The 19285-nt window shown below is 39.3% G+C and overlaps 2 protein-coding genes across 2 annotated transcripts in view; one reads left to right on the top strand and one right to left on the bottom strand.

The window, feature by feature from the left end:
* Window positions 1–3579, bottom strand: part of wnk1b (WNK lysine deficient protein kinase 1b) — a 92324-nt gene extending 88745 nt beyond the window's left edge. Inside the window, exon 1 of the mRNA XM_083906951.1 lies at window positions 3029–3579. The gene's annotated coding sequence lies outside the window, so the exon portion shown is untranslated. The remainder of the gene's footprint in view (window positions 1–3028) is intronic.
* A 15129-nt stretch (window positions 3580–18708) lies between these two features.
* The window catches only part of LOC310941468 (ninjurin-2-like), a gene marked incomplete at both ends in the record, with an annotated part of 30271 nt that continues 29694 nt past the window's right edge, over window positions 18709–19285 (top strand). The window contains one exon of the mRNA XM_083906648.1: window positions 18709–18804. Within this exon, the coding sequence (XP_083762774.1) occupies window positions 18709–18804 (96 nt within the window). The remainder of the gene's footprint in view (window positions 18805–19285) is intronic.

Raw genomic sequence — 19285 nt, forward strand, 5'->3', positions numbered from 1 at the left:
TCTCCTTATATATTCTTTACAATGACAATAAAGATCTATCTAAATTAATCGTCAACTATTTTGGCAATCAGTTTGAGTGTTACTTTTAATAATTAAAACAACTGTTCTGGTGTTTCAGCTTCTTAAATATGATATTTTCTGGTTTCTTTGCTCCATATAACAAAAAAATCAAAACCGAATCATTTTGGTTTGTGGTTTCATCCCTAATAGCGATTATGTATTGTGCCAAAAAGTGTGTTTGCAAAGTCCATCTTATAATGAAAAAGCATCACAATATATATCTTTAAATATGATCATTTGACTGGGATTTGACCAGCAGGAGCTTTAAATTCAATCTCAGTGACAACAAAAGAGATCAGCATCCCACCCCCCACAGTCTTTCCCTCCAAATAACGGCTGCATACTTAATGCAGTGGAGTGAAGGAGCAGAGTGTCACCTAATTGCTCCATGTTCCAAATTTAGCCCAAAGTCACCACAGCCTGACTGACCCCAAGGGTTAGACTACTCCTGTGTGGCAATTCAGCAGCTTAACATGAGAGAATGGGGGTGGGAGGGGGTGGGAAGGCACTCAGAGTGACTGAGATAGAGCCACTGCACAGAAACTAAGTGCATAAGTGATGACAGTGTACAAGTGTATTACATTACATTCTGTAAAAGAGACAAACTTATGGAGGAGGAGGTAAGAAATATTCTTGCTGAGCAGCAGCTGCGTTTGGTGTATGATGCTAGAAATCATTCAGTCACAAATTATTCACGTGTAAAACAGCTCGTTTCACGTCTCGGAACCTCCAGCACAGCAAAGAACTGTCACATATTTGTGAAGTTGTCGACAGATTTCCTTTAATTATATCAGTCGCATGTGAAAAGGGAATTAAACTTGCCCTGACTGAGCTACTGTGTGCAAAGTCCTCACATGGGCTTACAGTTTTCATACTCCACAACGGGGATTACACTTGACCCATAAACCACATAATCAAAAATGAGCAGAGCCTTCTGGTTTCCTCAGAGACGTCAATCAGGAAGTAATACACTGATTGGCCACCAGGGGGCTGGCTGCAAAGAGAACATGAGGCTACTACTTTTGTTCTACTCAGTTAATGGTCTGAATCACTAGTTTCGGCTCTTCTACAAATAATACATGATGTCAGTTTTGTAAATTATGTTTCCCTTTTGAGGAAAACGGCATATGCATGAGTGGACGTCAGAGTGACGGATTGCTTTTGTCCAGTAGGCGCCTGGGTCGCAGGTGAACGTGTTTGCACAGCGTCAACATGTTGCCAGCCAAATCGCGAAACTCAAGGCTCCAAACACAGAAGTTCAGATTCTCATGGGCGACATCACAACCAGTTGCCACTTGACTTGACCCCACAGGAGAAGCTGGTGAGGGATTAGAGCGGACACAGTCACATCACATATTAGGTATATGCCTTAAGGCAATCCGTTAAATTTTGCAGCTTCATAAGCTCATGTTTTTATTTGTGCAATTATATTTTCATCACTCTGTTTTAAAATGCTGGATGACATAATGACAACAAAGAGATCAACATCCTACCCCCCAATCTTTCCCTCCAAATGACGGGCTGCATAGTTATTAATGCGGATGAAATAATCCCTGAGATTATGGGGTTTGGGACTGTTTTGCGTTTATATCACCGCAGAGGGTGATGGACGCATTTTTCACTCAACCAGATGTCTCATCTTCCAGTCCAGGTGTGCATTACAGAGAAAAGACCTTCAGTGATTGATGAGCTAATACATTTCACAATAAAATGACACTGACTGAAGACGGGTATGAGATTAAGAGGGTTGTGTTTCGTCTACGTCACAGAACAAATCTCTCAGACAAGCTAGAATTGACAGATACATAACTGTTTATAAACGCATACATTAAATGAAATGTAATTATGGTGCTCAACGACTTCTCTGTCACTGTGATTGACGTGTAGCTTATTTAAGAAGTGGACCATGATGAGACGTTTTTGATTTCACAAGAGTAAAACCTCTCCTGGTTTGCTGTAACGGTAAAAATAATAATAATAAAAAAGATCACCTGTACAAGATTTGCATTTAAACTGTGACAGACACATCACTGTCACCACAGGTGTCCCTCAACGACTAATTAGCTAACCTGAAATTAGCCTTTCATCTATTTCAACCGAATCCATTCATGGTTTATTGTTAAAATAAATACATGCAGAATTGAATTAGATACTCAAATACACTTGTAACAGTTTTGTTGTTCAGGTTTCACAGACTCCATGTCTAATATAATGCATGTAATGACTCCAGCGTGATAAAACTAAACAGGAAGGTTACAGGTGTTTGTTTTTTTAATTTAGTGCCTGGCATTTAAGAAAGGGTGCAACATAGGTGCAATTAAATAAAACTACATTGAGGTAGACCTATTAAAGATTTAAGGCTAAACATGTCACCTAACTTAATAGTTAATTTAGCTATACTCTCAATTAATGGGTTAACAAACTAAACATTAAAGTGGCACCAATGTCTTTAGCTGCACTACGAGTTAATAAGCTAGCAGGTAAACACGACACGAAGCGTATAGGTATAAATTATGAGGAAATATTCACAACATAATGGTTATAAGTTGCCACCAGTTATTTTTAAGTGTTTTTAATTAGACACTGGTGGCTAACATTTAACAAATAACACAGAGAGGTGCTACATATCAACTAAAATAGAACCGACTTTGAAAATACTGTTTTCATTTTAGTGGTTGCTACAAGTTTCCTGATGTGTTTTTAATTAGACGAATAACACAAATTGGTGCTAATTATTATTATTTTTAAGTAAATAAAAACTTAGCTAACTTAGCTAAACTGTAAACTAGTGGGTTTTTAGAATTTTACCTGTGACTCAACAGTGCATGTTTTGTGGGGTTCACGTTGCTCCTGCTGCCTGTGGAAGAACTCTAGCTAACTTTACCTACAGGCAAAAAACAAGACACGACCCACAAATAACCACGGTTTTAAATAAAGCCTCTGAATAGAATTCGAAATGTGCCCTTACCTGTTACATTGGTGTGGGTTGACGTTGTCACGGTAGAAAAATCGTGGGTCAAAAACTTGATTTAAGAGCCCTGTTTTTTAAAAGCCTCCTCTGCTGCAGTGGGGGTCCGCTCCGACTCACAGCGCTGTGTCAGTGGAGTGCGTCACTTTAAAGCCACAGTTGGTTGATGAAAATACCCCGAAAAAATGTCCACAATCATTACAGAGTAGCAGCTACAGCCGTGTGTTCTCCTGCGAGGTCCGGGTAGCAACGCTGAGGGCGAGAAGGACAGCGTTCCACGGCGGAGTAACACACACGCCTCCCACCGGGAAGGGAAGCCAAGTTCGCCCGCTGATGTCGCGGCGGCTCCGGTACTTCTCCCTGGCTGCCTCCGCTACCTCCTGGCACCAGCCTCGGTCACAGGACGCAGTATCCTCATCCGTCCAGACCCGTCCGAACGCCGCCGTTTCCCGCCGCTCGGTTTGTGCGATGCGATTAATCCGAGGTGACCCACGTTTGAGTGTGTGTTTTCTCAGGCATCAGGCGGGGATGCGTGTGCTCCACTCTCTGCTCCGCTTTGCTCTGCTCTGACGATGACTCGACACGGAGACGGCTGTGCGCTTTCAGGCTGAAGAGGCAGTCAATTCAGCGGAAGTGAACACAGCTCGTACAGGAAGCGTGTGAAGTGTGCTTATTTCAAAATAAAGCAACTTAGCGTCCATAAAACCACACACAAAATCAGCCAATTTTTACTTTTAATAATCTAATTGATTAGACATTTTATTTTGCTCAACAGCTTTTTTTTTCTTTCAGAGGAGATCCTTAACATAGTTTAAAAAAAACTTTAAATTCAGTGTTGAGAAAGAAAATTATTTTTTTGTCATATTTTATGTTTGTGTTTTGGTAATTCACTATTATTATTATTATAATTATTATTATAATACCTAATAGTTTAGTAATAAACATCTGGGTCATTAGTTTAGTTTTAATTACGTTGTACTGTAAAGCATCTTGTAACTTTATATTATTATTGTCGTCATATTTATTATTCTTCATTTATTATCAGTATTAGTAGTAGTAGTAGAAGTAGTAGTAGCAGTAGTAGCAGTTGCTGTAGCATCAACACTGTGTATGATTGTTGTGATAATAATAGTAATACTGATAATATTTATAATAATTTATAATACATTTAAAATAATATTTTAAAAAAATATTTAAAAATAGATTCTCCTATTTCACTGACTTTATAATGTTATTGTTGATGCACTTATCTGCTGTCATTTTTCGAAAAAAACTATTACCACTATGATATTGAACCCAATGTATTCTTAAATTAATAGGTTTTTTTGTATTTTTAGAAGGGCCACCTCCTTACTGATAAAGCTTTTATTTTGACATCCGTAACCGGAAAAGACACTGTTGATCTTGACTAGCTTGTTGCGAAAGATGGTGTGTGGAGAAAAAAACTGATCAACAGCTGCAGTGTCATCCAACACATGCCATTCATCATGTGTTTATTTTAATGTCTTCTGTTCAGTATTAACCTTTATAATTGATGCTTATTGATATTGTGTGATATTGTGTGTGTGTGTGTGTGTGTGACCTTTTCTGGCATAAACACTGACCTTGTCAGGACCAGTTAGTCATCATTTAGACCAAATCCTGCTCCTAATGAGACAGAATCTAATTTCTAAAGAACTGGTTATGCTTTGTTTCGTGCAGTGTCCTTATAAGAATAGCCGTTCAAACCTGTGTGTGCATGTGAGTGTGTGTTCTATTGTTCCATTTTCTCTGAGGATCTTCCTGTTTGTATTTGTCATCAGGGGTCCAAACATTTTGACACCAGATACAAAAGAGGAATCCCCTGATTTAAATGTCCTCACTTACCCTCAAGTGTGAATAAATAAAAAATGAATCACAAAAAGAGGAACACGCTCTGACACACAATAACCACCACATATCCATCAAACGCCGTGGTAGGCGTCTCCCTCCTTAGCCTGAGTAGAAACTAATTACTTTTTATGAAGCATAATTCATATAGGACAGTCATTTTCTTTTCTTTATTCATTCCGAATATGACAAATATGTCAGCAAAGAAACACACATCAATACAGGACACTTGCACCACATATCAGTGCAAATGCTCACTCTCTTAAAACGTCCCATAAAAAAATCACAATATGCAATAAAGCGAACTAATCGATAAACGGCCTTATCTTATCAAATGTAACTGTTATTTAAACTTCTTCTGATAAGAGCAGGGTTAATTTGTCCGTTGCACAATCGGCAAACAAACCCTGACATTATATTAAGTCCCTTTTGCTGATGTATAGTTATGTATATCTGCAATTTTCACAGCAACAGGGAGGTTGCATGTCACAAACTGGGTCACGGACTTGTGTTGTTCTGGGGCTTCATATGATTTGCAGCAGAACATGAATATGAGCCCATGTGTGTGTTCAGCGCATTTTATTCAATTTGGGTCCTAAAGGAGAGTTAATGCCTTTGTGCATGTGTGTGTGTGTGTGTGTGTGTGTGTGTGTGTGTGTGTGTGTGTGTGTGTGTGGGTGTGTGTGTGTGTGTGTGTGTGTGTGTGTGTGTGTGTGTGTGTGTGTGTGTGTGTGTGTGTGGAGGTGGGGTTGGGGGGTTATTGCTCTTCTGCCTGTGCACACATATGCCGCACATGTTTATTCTGTACTCCGCCCGAGGCATTTGAACAATATGGGAGGTTTCCACACAACAACATGACAAGTGGCAAGTGAGGACTTGAAGCCATTGAAAGTTTAAAATTTACTAAAAAAAAAATGCTAATACTGAGAAACGCACCAACCAGGAGTAAAAAATAAATCATTTTTGCAACTTATTCTTGATTAATCTGCACATTAAGGGTTGTTCAGGTTAATCGAGGAGCAAATAAACCAGAACATGTCCACGTTTAAAGGTCCACTATGGAAGAAACAGCGACTCCTCCCCTCACCCCTCCCTTCCCTACATATGTTAGTAAACTACGGTGGCCTTTGCATGTCAGACAGAATCTTGTTTCTCTCTGTTTGCTTAAAAAAATGCTTCATGACCTCCATAAAACAAGGCCCTTGAATGAATTACATATAAAGCCATATTATAAGGCTATGAAAAATGGATACACTTTAAGGTACTACTCAACCAATTGGTTGACCACACTTTAAGTCACTATATCTCATTGAAAAATGTATGAAGCTGAACTCACTAACATTTAATGTTGTTCTGAATGTTGTTCTTTATGAATTATGCAAACCAGGTTTATTATGAACAGACGTCTCAACCGTTTGGTAGAGGCCTGTATCTGAAATACTGTAGGGTACCTTAAAGGGTTAAGAAGTTGAAACCAGATCATTTGTTTGGACAACAAACTCTCACCAAGATTATTAAAATTCTCTTTTACTTTTTTTTGTGTTTTGCTCTTTAACCTCAAAAATGCGTACGTGGTCCATTTCTTTATCAGCGCAATCTTCATGAACCCCATCAATCTACATGTTGACATTCCGTGGTTCTACTTTTACAATCTTATCCCACTTTAAAGGGAAGTGTTGTGTATTATATACTACTGCACTGACACTTTTTATTGTTTTATTCTTCATTTTCTTCTCCTTTCCCCCCACCAGCCAATGGGAGTGACCTAACTCTCTGAACTGGCCTGTGATTGGTCAGATCCTCCCCACTCAGTACAGATTTTGTTGTAAACCGAGCGTGGAATATGAAAATGAACGAAGAGGATACAACAATCTCCTGGAAAGAAACACAACACGTGGTCCCTTTTTTTTATTGACTGTTTGCAGTATAGCTTTCCCACACACACACACACACACATACCTCAGCACACCTCGGCCTCCTCCCTCAGCGAGCTGTAAAACTGCCCCAGAAAATGACTCTGTCACGATGAATGATTTATTCCACTCTGTGCTCTGACCTGTACCTGCTCTCGACTCTCACCCAGCGCTTGGCCTCAAGTGTTCCTGCGATACCAGACTGAAAGCAGGGACACGGCGGAGCAGCCTCGGGCGACTGAGATAGTCACAAAGCAGGAGGTGTCAGTGACAGGAGACCTGAGTGTCAGATCCACTGTCCTCACTGACACACTGACCTTACACTGGCCTTCTTCTTTTTTTCAGCCATAACTTAAAAACAAGGCTATAAGGAGACAGTTTTAGTCACAGAATGTCTAAAGTTCACTTATCTCCACATACCTTCATACCTTTCATACACAGCCACTGCATTAGGTCAACAAGACACCTAATAAAGTGGTGGGAGTGGCCTCTGGTGCGGTCTTGAAGTCCATCTGCTTCAAGGTTCACTTGCGTGTTCAGAAATCTTCGTCTTCTTCTGCACACCCTCGTAATGAAAGGTTGTTTTGATTTACGTTGTTGCCTTTCTGTCCTTTCAAAACCATGCCTGGTCATTTTTCCTCTGACCCCTGACATCACAGAGATGTTTTCACCCAGAGATCTGCGGCTCACTGGGTATTTTCTCTTTTTCAGGCCATTTTTATGTGTGAAAATTCCAGTAGTTCCTGAAATACTCCATGTCAACAACCAAACCGTGTTAAAAGACACTTAACCCATTACAGGGCACTCATTGATACTTAAAAACAAGACCCTTTTCCTTGAATTAAAGTACCATGTATGGTTCCTTGCCCAAATACACATAAGAATATAGAAGGAAACCGAGCCATATGACCGTGCTTTTTGCCTTCTGGAACTGCACTTGAAGTTTTGAGCGTCCCACGCCTCCAAATAAAAGTGCCAAGTAGAACCATATAAGGTTCTTCGGCTCGTCCTAATAAGAGAACCCTTTTAAAACCCTTTATTCAGGAAAGGGGTTTTAAAGGGTTCTCTGGATCAAAATGGTTCTTACTGGAACCATTAGTGTTACCAAGAAAAACCCTTTATTTGGGAAAGGGTTTTTCAGAAGCAAATGGTTCCAGGTAGAACATCATCCCTTGTAGAAGGACCCTTTTGGAATCCTTATTTCTAAGAGTGTGGTATTGCAGTTTTAGGTTTCTCCGGAAGTTACCAAATACATTTCTTTGCCTGGTAAAGGGTTAAATCACCATTTTTTCAAATTCTGATGCTCGGTTTATACGTAAGCAGTTCATCTTGACAATGCTGACATGTCTAAATGGCTGCTTATTAGATGTTTGCATCAGGAAGCAGTTGAAGCAGTCATTTGCATACATATCTTCTTCTTCTTCCTGCAAACAACTCGCGTGATCTCACAAAGTCTCACGTGATCTCACGTAGTCTTGCGTGATCTCACGTAGTCTCGCGTGATCTCACAAAGTCTCGCGCGATCTCATAAAGTCTCGCGCGATCTCACGTAGTCTCGCGTGATCTCACATAGTCTCGCGAGATCGCGAAGCACATTTTTTATGGCCCACTGGACCAATTCTGAAACTTGTTGTAAGTGCTATTCTCGTAACTCGGACACATTTATAAACATAGTGTAGGGCCCAGGTCAGGAAAACACCAGTAATCCCCTTTAACTTACTGCTGCCTGTGTGCTTAAAACAAGTCGACTTTCCCAAAAAAAGTTTTACTACTTGTTTCTCTTAACAACTTCCACAGTTTAGGCTCCAGCTCTGACTTTTTTCTCGGACGTTAATGAAATGCCTGAAACCTAAATGTTTACACAAGACTTTCACTGCACAGTCTAATCAAACTCTCCTACTTTGAAGAACTCACAGTGTCCAAGTGTCAAATATAGCCTTTTTTTCTCTCGCTCTCTCCTTTAAACACAAACAAACAAACTTTCCAACAGAAAATATTATCGTGGCAAAGTATTTTTCTAGGAAGGAAGGTAAATCGTTTGCAGAACCATTGTCCGACGAGTGGCTGAGTGAAGTGCTGCCAACACCAAGGCCTGCCAGCCTTTAGCAGCTATGTTTACATTGAGGAGGGGGAATATCCACGCATTCTATAGTGCAGACCTGGAATGCAACGTTTTCTGTGGTGATGTGGGGAGGAAAAAATGTCTATATAATGTCTAACAAGCTATAAATATCTCTTCTTTTTCAGCCATTTGTTCTGTTGAATCGCACCAACTTCACACCTCGCTGGTTTTTATTTTTTTTCTTCCCAGAATTGTTTTATTTGACCTTTAACAGTGAAACCGTTCGCCGAACAGTGAAAGTGAAGAAAGTGCAGAGGGGAAATGTGTTCATGTGAAACTCTGCTGTCAGCACATATATATAAAAATATCTTTATAAGAATAAATAATGACAGTGAAGATCCGAAGTGTCTGCTCTATTAAAGGGCAAAGTGTGACCTGACAAACCAACAAGTAACAGCAGGTTGGTGAGCTTGTCGCCTCTCCATCTCTATTTTCATATTTCATTGTCAGGTAACAGGCACATTTTGTTTTACCTCGAAACATTTTGCATAACAAAAAGGAACAAGAAAAAATGACATGAATGCTGCTGCTTTTTTTTTGTCCTCTGGCTAGTTCCGTTTGACATTCTCAAAGTCAGGTCTGTTTAATCATGACTGACTCGGCGCGTGTGCAGTTATGTTGTTATGTGCTGTGCGACAGTGGACGTGTCAAAGGATGTGCTTTTTTAAAAATATGCCCTCGTGTCGCAACAGAAAACCTGTCACTTCCCTGTTTACTCTGTCACTGTGTGCAGCTCAGAAAGAGAGAGGGAGAGACTTTGGTTTCATGTATGCAGATACCAGGACATACAGTATTGCAGCCTTATATCATAATTTATATTATATTTGTCATTAATATTCACTTTACTTCACTTGAGACACAACAAGAACATTTATTTTTGAATTTAAAATAGAAAAAACAGGCATATTACTGAACATTTTCATGTAAATATACAAGATTATATTACAAAACAAATACTTAATAATAATACTAATATTTACTATCACTACTATGTCTGAAGAAGTAGGAAGAAGCATATTATACATATTCTGTTATTTTTCAGTTCTGTATATTGTTATTAAATTATTTTTTACATTTCTGCACTGTGTGTATTTCACTACATCACTGCATTACAGTCCCTCAGCCGTTTTTGAGAGGGGTACAGGGGCTTTTTTTCCCCGATTCAGCACTTTGCTCTGCCGGCATCCTGTGTGTCAAAAGTATGTACTATAAGTCGTGTTATTATATTATTTTTTACATTTCTGCACTGTGTGTATTTCACTATACTTGCACTATAATAATAATTATTACTATTATTATTGTCACCATTGTAATTTATTATTAAGCACCATGACACCATATACATCTTAATATCTCTATTGGAATACAAGAAGACAATACAGGAACTATGTATGCGGTATTTAAATAGCACAACATTTTCACAAAACATTATTTTATTTCTATTTTTGTACATTGATTGATTTACAATGTGTTTTTTGTGTGTACTTTGTGCTCATTAACTGTATATTTTATTATTACGAGCCTGAGGAAATGCATTGATGTCGACGTGTTGTTTTTGGCACATTTTGGCATTTGTCTTGAGTGTCGTCCAAATCATAAAGAAGCAGGTGAATGCATGAATGAATTGTGTCAAATTAAAAAAAAAAAAAAGTCCTCTCAGCGTGCAGTGCATCATCTGACCAGGTCGTGTCACTAAAGAGTCCAGTGTCTTCATCTCATTGGATTATAAAGGCAGTCTCCTGTTTTCTCTGCATGATCTCTCAGTAATTCAACTGGACAACACGCTCCGTACTCAGTCCCTGGAGATTCTACCTCACAAAGAACTTTTTCCTAACTGTGTTTTATGCATTTGCAACAAACGCTTCTTTTTTTTTAAATTATTCTACAAACATTACAGTCCTGTAATCATTATAGTATGTATGGAAAATTACAGTTTGAACCTGTTTTTAAACTAGTTTTTGCACTGCTAACCATTCTTTGTTTGTTTTTGGTACCTGGAAAACAGGATTTAGGTGGAAACTTCTGATGAAGATACACTTTATGGCCGAGGGACTTTTTTTGCCAGACTAACAGCAAGGCTGGGTAGACTACGGGTTGCACTATACGGCAAGGAAACCTTGTCCAAAACCACAATTCTCATAAATATTGAAGTATGGCCTTGAAATGTAGTAGCCCAGTTACAAGGGTAATAAAACATGTTCAACTTTTTTTCAGCCTGCAACCGTTTGTTCCACGAAAAAATGGTTATTGTTCACATGTGCGCTTTGTTGGAATGTAAAATGCAAGATAGAAGAGACTTTGTCAAAAGACTTAAGGTATAGAAAATATTGCATTTTGAGAACGTGTATACGCCTCATTTTGTTATTATCTGCTGCCCTGATTGAAAATGTAATTTCCTGTTTCCCCAGTGTAGGAAATGATGTGTGTCTGAGAAGTCATATTTTCAAAGTTTACTGAGTCTGACTTTTTTTAATTTTCATGACACAAAAACAACATTTTTAAGAAGATTACTGTTTACATACTGTCTCTTTTTTTTTTATTATTATTATTTTTATTTTGCACTCTCTGTCACCGTCTCTCACAAACAAACAGCCTCGTTTTGTGATCCTGTTTATTCAGCCTCCCACTGCGACTGAATCACTCAGGTTTTATTTGGAGCGGTCGGTCGTTCTTATAAAACAGTTTTAATGGCTGCAGGACCTGCAGAGCTCACAAGCACTTACATAAAAAAACCCACTTTTTTTGACCCGTAAGTGCATTAAAATGCTGGTTATTATTCAACCTTGACGTCAGATGACGATGCACGGGTCAAGTTTCTCATCTTTCGCTTCAATCCCAGACAAAGTAAACTGTTTGCATTCAATTAAATGATTAAATCAATTAAAATAGTATGTTAATGAGCAGTGGAGGTGATGTTAGACTTCTTTGTTTAGCTGCCAAACCCCAGAAGGTGCTGACAGAAATTTAACAGACACATTCTGTATGAATGTGGGAAAGTGAATTAGCATATTTATTTATATTTATATATATATATATAAACTGTCAAACATAATGACAAATGTCAAGAAGATGCCAACCCTTCTATAGGAAGTCACCAACTGCTATTTCAGTTATCAAAGGTCTCTTCTCTTTCGGTGAAACTAATACCGAAATTTGAAACAAAAAAACAATCTTAATCTGGAGAAGCGTCAGTTAGTCACACAGTTTTTTTCTGTCTCTGTGAAGCGCGGCTTTATTATTATAACTTGGCAACAACAACATCAATGTGTGTGTGTGTGTGTGTGTGTGTGTGTGTGTGTGTGTGTGTGTGTGTGTGTGTTGTGCAATATTACGCTGCGCTCGCTCTCATGTCCCAAGGCGAACTGTTCCAATCACATGTCTTTGTGCATGTGAATGTGATCATGTGTGGTGTCCGTTCATGTCGGTGTTTGTGTTGCTGTCGGTCACACCTTCAAAGAGCTGTTCATGGAGTAAAAGTAAGAAATGGAATATACGCCACTGTAAATATACGACAAAATGTATGAGACAGAGAGAACATAAAAGCTGAAGTTACTTTCTCCATATTTTAACACATGCATGTCCCTCAGCAGTTTTTGAGAGGGGTGCAGGGGATTTTTTTTCCCGGTTCAGCACTTTGCTCTGGCGGCATCCTGTGTGTTGAAAGTACTTACAATAATTTGTGTAATTGCATGGAGGAAGGTTGATGGTGCAACAGACCAACACACGCATACAAAAAAACACTGTTTACGGCCCTAAAAATGCATCTTATTTTGTAAATATAGAATATAAAATTAAAATACAGGAATAACACGACTTATAACCGTAGGTGTCACTTCATGGTCATTTTCTGCCATAATATAATACAGTTCTTACATCTATGTATATATATAGATGTATATAATATATACATCTATATATATGTATATATGTATGTATATATATTGAGAGCAGGTTTTAGGGTCAACATAAGAATTAGGGTTAATTTATGTGTTAACGTGTTTAACCCGTTTATGTGTTAACGGGTTAACGTATTTGTTGTCTATCAGTGTCCTCTCTAAGATAGCTGTACATAAATGTGTGTGTGTGTGTGTGTGTGTGTGTGTGTGTGTGTGTGTGTGTGTGTGTGTGTGTGTGTGTGTGTGTGTGTGTGTGTGTGTGTGTGTGTGTGTGTGTGTGTCATGAATAAAAGGCCTTTTATCATCACCAAAATGAGTGACTGGCACTGTGTGGTTATTGTGTGGTCGTATGTGTGCACACACGTGTATGACAGACAGACGGAGGAAGACAGTGAGATGTCACTGCCTGGTACACCACTCTGTGTGTGTGTGTGTGTGTGTGTGTGTGTGTGTGTGTGTGTGTGTGTGTGTGTGTGTGTGTGTGTGTGTGTGTGTGTACTTGTTCCCTCTGTCAGACAGTTCCTGGCTTAAACACTGACCTTGTGAGGACCAGCAGTCCTCGTGGAGCCCAAAAACCCGTCCTACTTTCTGCGGAGATGATTGAGTTAGTTAAGACGCTAAATTTAGCTGGATATGATTTGCACAGCTGTTCTAAGAAGACTAGCTGTGCAAATGTGTGTGTGTGTGTGTGTGTGTGTGTGAGTGAGTACAAATGACTGTTTTTGTTCTGTTCAGTTACACAAAGTGTCAGGTTTTTACATTGTGCATTTTAAACGTCTCTTCTGTGCTGTTTAAAATGATGCACTGATCATTTTGAGCGAGGACAAGGCCATGGATTTGCATTTACTTTATTTTATAAACACTGTTATTTCATGTTCCTCCACCTAGGAAGTTGTCTTTGACTATGAGCAGCCTTTTTAACCCTTTAAGGTACTACTCAACCATTTGGTCGACCACACTTTAAGTCACTATATCTCATTGAAAAATGCATCAAGCTGAACTCACTTAATGACTTAATGAATTATGCAAAACAGGTTTATTATGAACAGACATCTCAACCGTTTGGTAGAGGCCTGTATCTGAAATACTGTAGGGTCTAATTTAAAAAATAAACACATATTGATTGTTGTTATTGTTATCATAATTAATAAAATAAAAATAATAAGATTATAAAAAAATGCCAAGAAATAATTTTTCCTTTGCGTTTTTTCTTGGTGCGTACCTTAAAGGGTAAGAAAGTTCATGATCATTGTTTTTAAACCTTGCCAGATAGTGGAGTACATTGACTCGTGGGAAAATAGGACAGAATGTTTCTCCTATATATACAAAAGAAAGTGAATGTCGTGCAGAAGATACAGGGGTTGCAGCTTTGGTTCAGGTTGTGCAAGACCTTTCCACAACTTTGTTTACACAGTCTTCAAGCACAAATGTTGCATTAAGAGCTGAAAGAGTTTAAAAACTGAGGTGCCGCAAAATCCGGTGAGTATTATTCTTGAGGAGGCGGTGTTGATGTTACGCTGAAGTACAGGTATATGGTCTTTAGAGCTGCCGCTTTAGCTCCCGCATGTAAACACAGAAACACCCGGGGAACAGTTCGACAATGTCCTTCATGAGCTACTTTGCGCAGCGTGAAAACAAAACAAAAGCTGCCTTTCTTAAGCAGGATTACATTATTCAGCAGGCTGTCGATCAAAAACGCCGCACTGTAAAGTCTCTGTAAGCCAACAGGATAAGTCAAGTTCACATTAGTCCAGCTCTTTCAGCTGCACAACTGTGATTCATTTTAGGGTTTTTTGGGAGAAGTCAGTGCATGCTGTAATTGGTATCTACTGAAAACTCAGCTTCTAGGAATCAGAGAATGAGCAGGACTGGCTCTGTAACTGTCGTCTCATGCAACCACTGCGTTTCTAGGAAAATGTGTGGGCAGGCCGGTTTATTTTTAACCTCTTCTTTGGGGACAACTTGGAATCTGTTGCTTAAACTTGGAGGAGGGGGGGGGTGGAATCAATAGACGCACATATGAGTGACTAAACTGCACTGTAACAACCCGTATATTCACAAAGTGCAACTGGAGCAAACCCGCAAACACAAATGAACGTCTCAGAGCCAAGTTTAGAAGAGTTCCTGGAAACTTGTTAATGCAAACTGTCATGACATTAAAAAAAAATGCAGTCAAAGGGAAGATGTTTCCAACTTTAAAAAAAAGTGCTGACCAAATTGATTCTGGACACAACTGCGTCCTTGTTTTGAGTAAAAAACGCCATGCAGTACATGTCCCGCACTATTATAAATAGAAATGCTAAGTAGAACCATATAAGGTTCTTCTGCTTGTCCTCATAGGAGAACCCTTTTGGCTCCAGGTGGTACCTTTTGGAGGGTTCCACCAAGAACCCTTTTAAATCCCTTTATTTAGGAAGGGTTCTCTGGATCAAAATGGTTCTTACTGGAACCATTAGTGTTACCAAGAACCGTTGAAAAACCCTTTTTTCCGGAAAGGGTTTTTCAGAAGCAAATGGTTCCAGGAAGAACCTCAGCCCTTGTGGAAGGACCCTTTTGGAACCCTTATTTCTTATTTATTATTAAGAGTGTAGCGATCTTTCTATTAAGCTGAGCTGTATGTAGAGTTGGTGTGGGCTAACACCTCATAGGTGCGTCCACTTTCTCTGAACTATCTTGTGAGAAGAGGTTCAGAAGTGTTGTTATCACTCAGATCACAAAAAAACCATCCTGCCAACTGCACCTTTAATGATGAAGTCCTGAGTGTGATATGATTAAGAAACACACAGAGAGGTCAGAAGAAGTCGTATTATTGTCCAAAATATGACGTGCATGTTCATTAGGGCATCAGGAACTAGTTTAACTTGGGGTAATAGGGTATAATATGGGCTCTTTAAAACCAAAAGTGACACAAACATGGGCCTTGCTCACTCCCACACCTGTGGCCCTTTGCGTCTTCACCAAACGATACAACACTTTATCGTGCTTACGTATGATGCTTTTGTTCACGTACACTTAACATAATGAAATTCCTGCCTTTCAGGTGATCATTTTTTGAGGATTACGGGCTCAGGGCAGCGCGGTGTGTTTAATCACTGTTGACATGTGTGACAGGACTCTCTGTGCTGGAGTGTTTGAACAGGAGAGAGCGAGAGAAAGAGAAAGACATACTTTGTTCTTTTTTGTGTTTCTCCTTCATTGTTGGTGTTGTGAGAAGCAGTTTGAGTATTAACTGGTGTCATTTATTTTGATATGTTATGTTTGTGTGTTATCACAAGCTCCTCCTGGCTTCAATCGGAGAGTGTGCGACAGACCAGTTTCCTTCTCCTCCGCCTGTCTTCCCTCTTTCCTCCAAGTTTCTGTCCGAAAGTCAACAACAGCACATTCCTGTGTCACCTCCGCTTTAATTAAAGGCCGTTCAATTCAACCCTCATAATCTAATAATCCTGCATTTTTATTTAAAACCGTGGCTTTTGCGTTGAGCTTCTTCAGCATTAAAGCTGGATTATGCAGCTGTTGAAAGAAGGAATAACACGTTCTTCTTCAAACGGAGGAGATATTATATAAACTCTTATGTCAGTGATGGTGTAACTGATGGTGCTGTGCCAGTTCACACTTAAAACTGCAAAAACAAATGTCATCTATATCCTCGACAGCATGATAGAACAGTCGATCAGGGAGGACATTTTGGTGCAAGCACAGAACAGCAAGTCCAAATAAAGGCCTTGCACGACAACAGAGAAAATTGATCTCTCTCACAGGTGTAACCCAGATTGAAAACATAAATAAATAGTGGCAAAGGTATTGTAATGTACAATTTAATTAGACAAATTAAAAAAATTAATAATAAAGATACGACCGGACCAGGAGATTTTACTTCCTGTTACTATTTCCTGGTCACTGAGGTCACTTCCTGTTCCTCTTTTCCACAATTGAACCTGAGAGCCCAGAGAAACACACACACTAAACTCATTCTAAACTAACAGCCTGAATGTGTGTGTGTAGCATGGAATGTTCACAAGTTTGCGGTGAGTTGTTGATTTCTGTTTTGAGTTTGACTTGGGTTGATTCTAAGTCCTGACTGTAACATGTCAGCATTTGTATGTTAGCCAAATATAGCTTTTATTTATTAGCATGTTAGTATTTGTATGTTAGCCCATCAGCTTACAGATTGCTAGCTTACTGTTAGCATGTCAGCATTTATATGTTAGCCAAATACAGCTTTTGTTTATAAGCATGTTAGTATTTGTATGTTAGCCCGTTAGCTTACAGCTTACTAGCTTACTGTTAACGTGTCAGCCTTTGTATGTTAGACCATTAGCCTTTTTGTTTGTTGCATTTTCTGTTAGCCTGTTGGAATTGACTCTTGTTTAAAAAGATTTAGCACTGTTTACGCATGCAACAAAGTTTACAGTGTTATTTATTTAGAGATTAATGATTAATTGTTTGATTTATAGGTGCATTGGTTAACTCAATTTAATGACTGATTTAGTGATTGATTAATTGATTGACCTGGTTGATTACAATAATGATTGTTGAATATTATGAACATAAAATATTCAATTTAAAGGATTGTACAATGTAATGATTAATTATACCTTGTGATCTATAATAGGTCAGGTTTTTTTTATCATAAAGGGGCATTATGATGGCGAGCGAACCCCAAGAACAAGGAGAAAGGATGTCACAGATTGTTGTAGGATGGTGAACTCTCTTGAACTTTGGAACTGTAAGTACTATTCAAAACGGGAAAAGTTTAAATTCAGGCCTATTTTTGTTGACATGACTGCTTTGTGTTTTTTTTTTCATGATTGCTTATTTATTTTATCAATACAACATTATTTAAACTGCATTTTGTGTTGTCTTGGTACTTTGCACATTGGGCTCCCGTATGAATCTAGACCCCTGTCTAAGTCAGAATGTTGAAATAATACTCGTTATACAAGAACATCATTATATTTCTCATGAAGTGTGCGCGGTCAATGTGGAAATGTTATCATTCCCAATCCCTATGAGGACTTCCCAGGACTTTTACACTTGAGTTTCTCATGAAATATAACTCATCAATTCTATTTATTAATTATTTATCCAGAACAATGAAGAGCAGGGCAGATTTCATCAGGTATCGATTGTGTAACATTTCCAAGCATACTTTTGTTTTTACTTAAGTTTTACCACTGCTGTATCGTCATGACGGGAACAGTCTGCTGAGAACACAAAAGTCATGGAAACTGACTTTTGTTTCTATGGAAATTATTAGAGGTATTTGTTTTTATTCGCCTGTAGCGATGTGGCTTTATTCGTCCTCACAGGTTTACAAGGCTTGTTCCGTAGCACTTGGTGTCTTTGGGTCAATGTTGGAGAGCCTTGGGTTCTCCTGGTTTACAGTAACGTGTAAACTCTGCACAGTGGAGTCTCAGTTCTTTACTGGTAATACATCTGACCTTAGTTAAACTGAACAGAAATACGGCCGAATGTTTCTCTTGAGCAAACAGGCATAAATAGAAGGAACCTGGTTGGGATTTGCTGCTATTGGTTTACAGTGAAGTGGTGATTGAATTTACGGTCGTACATGAGATGAGGACAAGACTGAAATCTCTCATCGTGTTTGCTTGGTTTTCTCTGTGGTGCTTCACGTACCACTTTTAAAAAATGATTTTGCACAAAGGGAGAATAGTGTGACACAGACAAAGACCAAGACAGAGCGAGACAGAGACCACGATGGGGCAGTGAATGAGCCGTTTGTTTGTCCTCTGTGGCCTTGACTGGCGCTTGGTGCCTGGCATCAGGACTGATTTCCTCTCATAACGGACACTGCCATCCGTGCATTAGCATTTTCGCTGCAGCAGGGGCAACAGTTGGTGCGTGAGTGTGCGTCTGATTATGCAGGGAATGGGGAAGACAGAGAGAGGGGAGCAGGGCCGGGACATTGACCTGACATCGCTGAGATCCACCATGCCAGCCAGCGGCCCCCTGCAGGTTAGTGCACCCAAATCAGACAGAAAACTCAGTTTCAGTTCACTCCAGGTAGAAGTTGCAAGAGAAAAAGCAAAAAATGTGAATACTCGCTCTTCCTCTGTGTGTCCAACTGTTTCTCCGTCCCTGTCCCCTTCACACTTTCATCTCTTTTTCTCTGTCTTGGTCGATGTGTGACTCTAAATTGCTGCTCCTGTCTTAGCTTTGCCACAGAGCTGTGGTATGTCCTGCCTTTGTGAGAGCTGGGGATCAGAGGGTTGTTTGTGTTGTTTTTGTGTGTCTCTCTGGGTTCGGCCGAGTGTCTCTGATCTATTCCGAGTCCAGGAATTGATCACGACGTCCATCAAATATCAATTAGAGTCTGGGTGCAAAAGGTTTATAAAGACAATGTAGCTGCATGGGTCAACAGAGCAGGTACTCGCTAATGCCAAGAAGGAAGGGTTAATTTTGGAGAACAGGTCTGTGGCTATTGACAGGACTTTTA

Source organism: Microchirus variegatus, assembly GCF_963457635.1.
Source record: "Microchirus variegatus genome assembly, chromosome: 20".
NCBI classification, from domain to species: Eukaryota; Metazoa; Chordata; class Actinopteri; order Pleuronectiformes; family Soleidae; genus Microchirus; species Microchirus variegatus.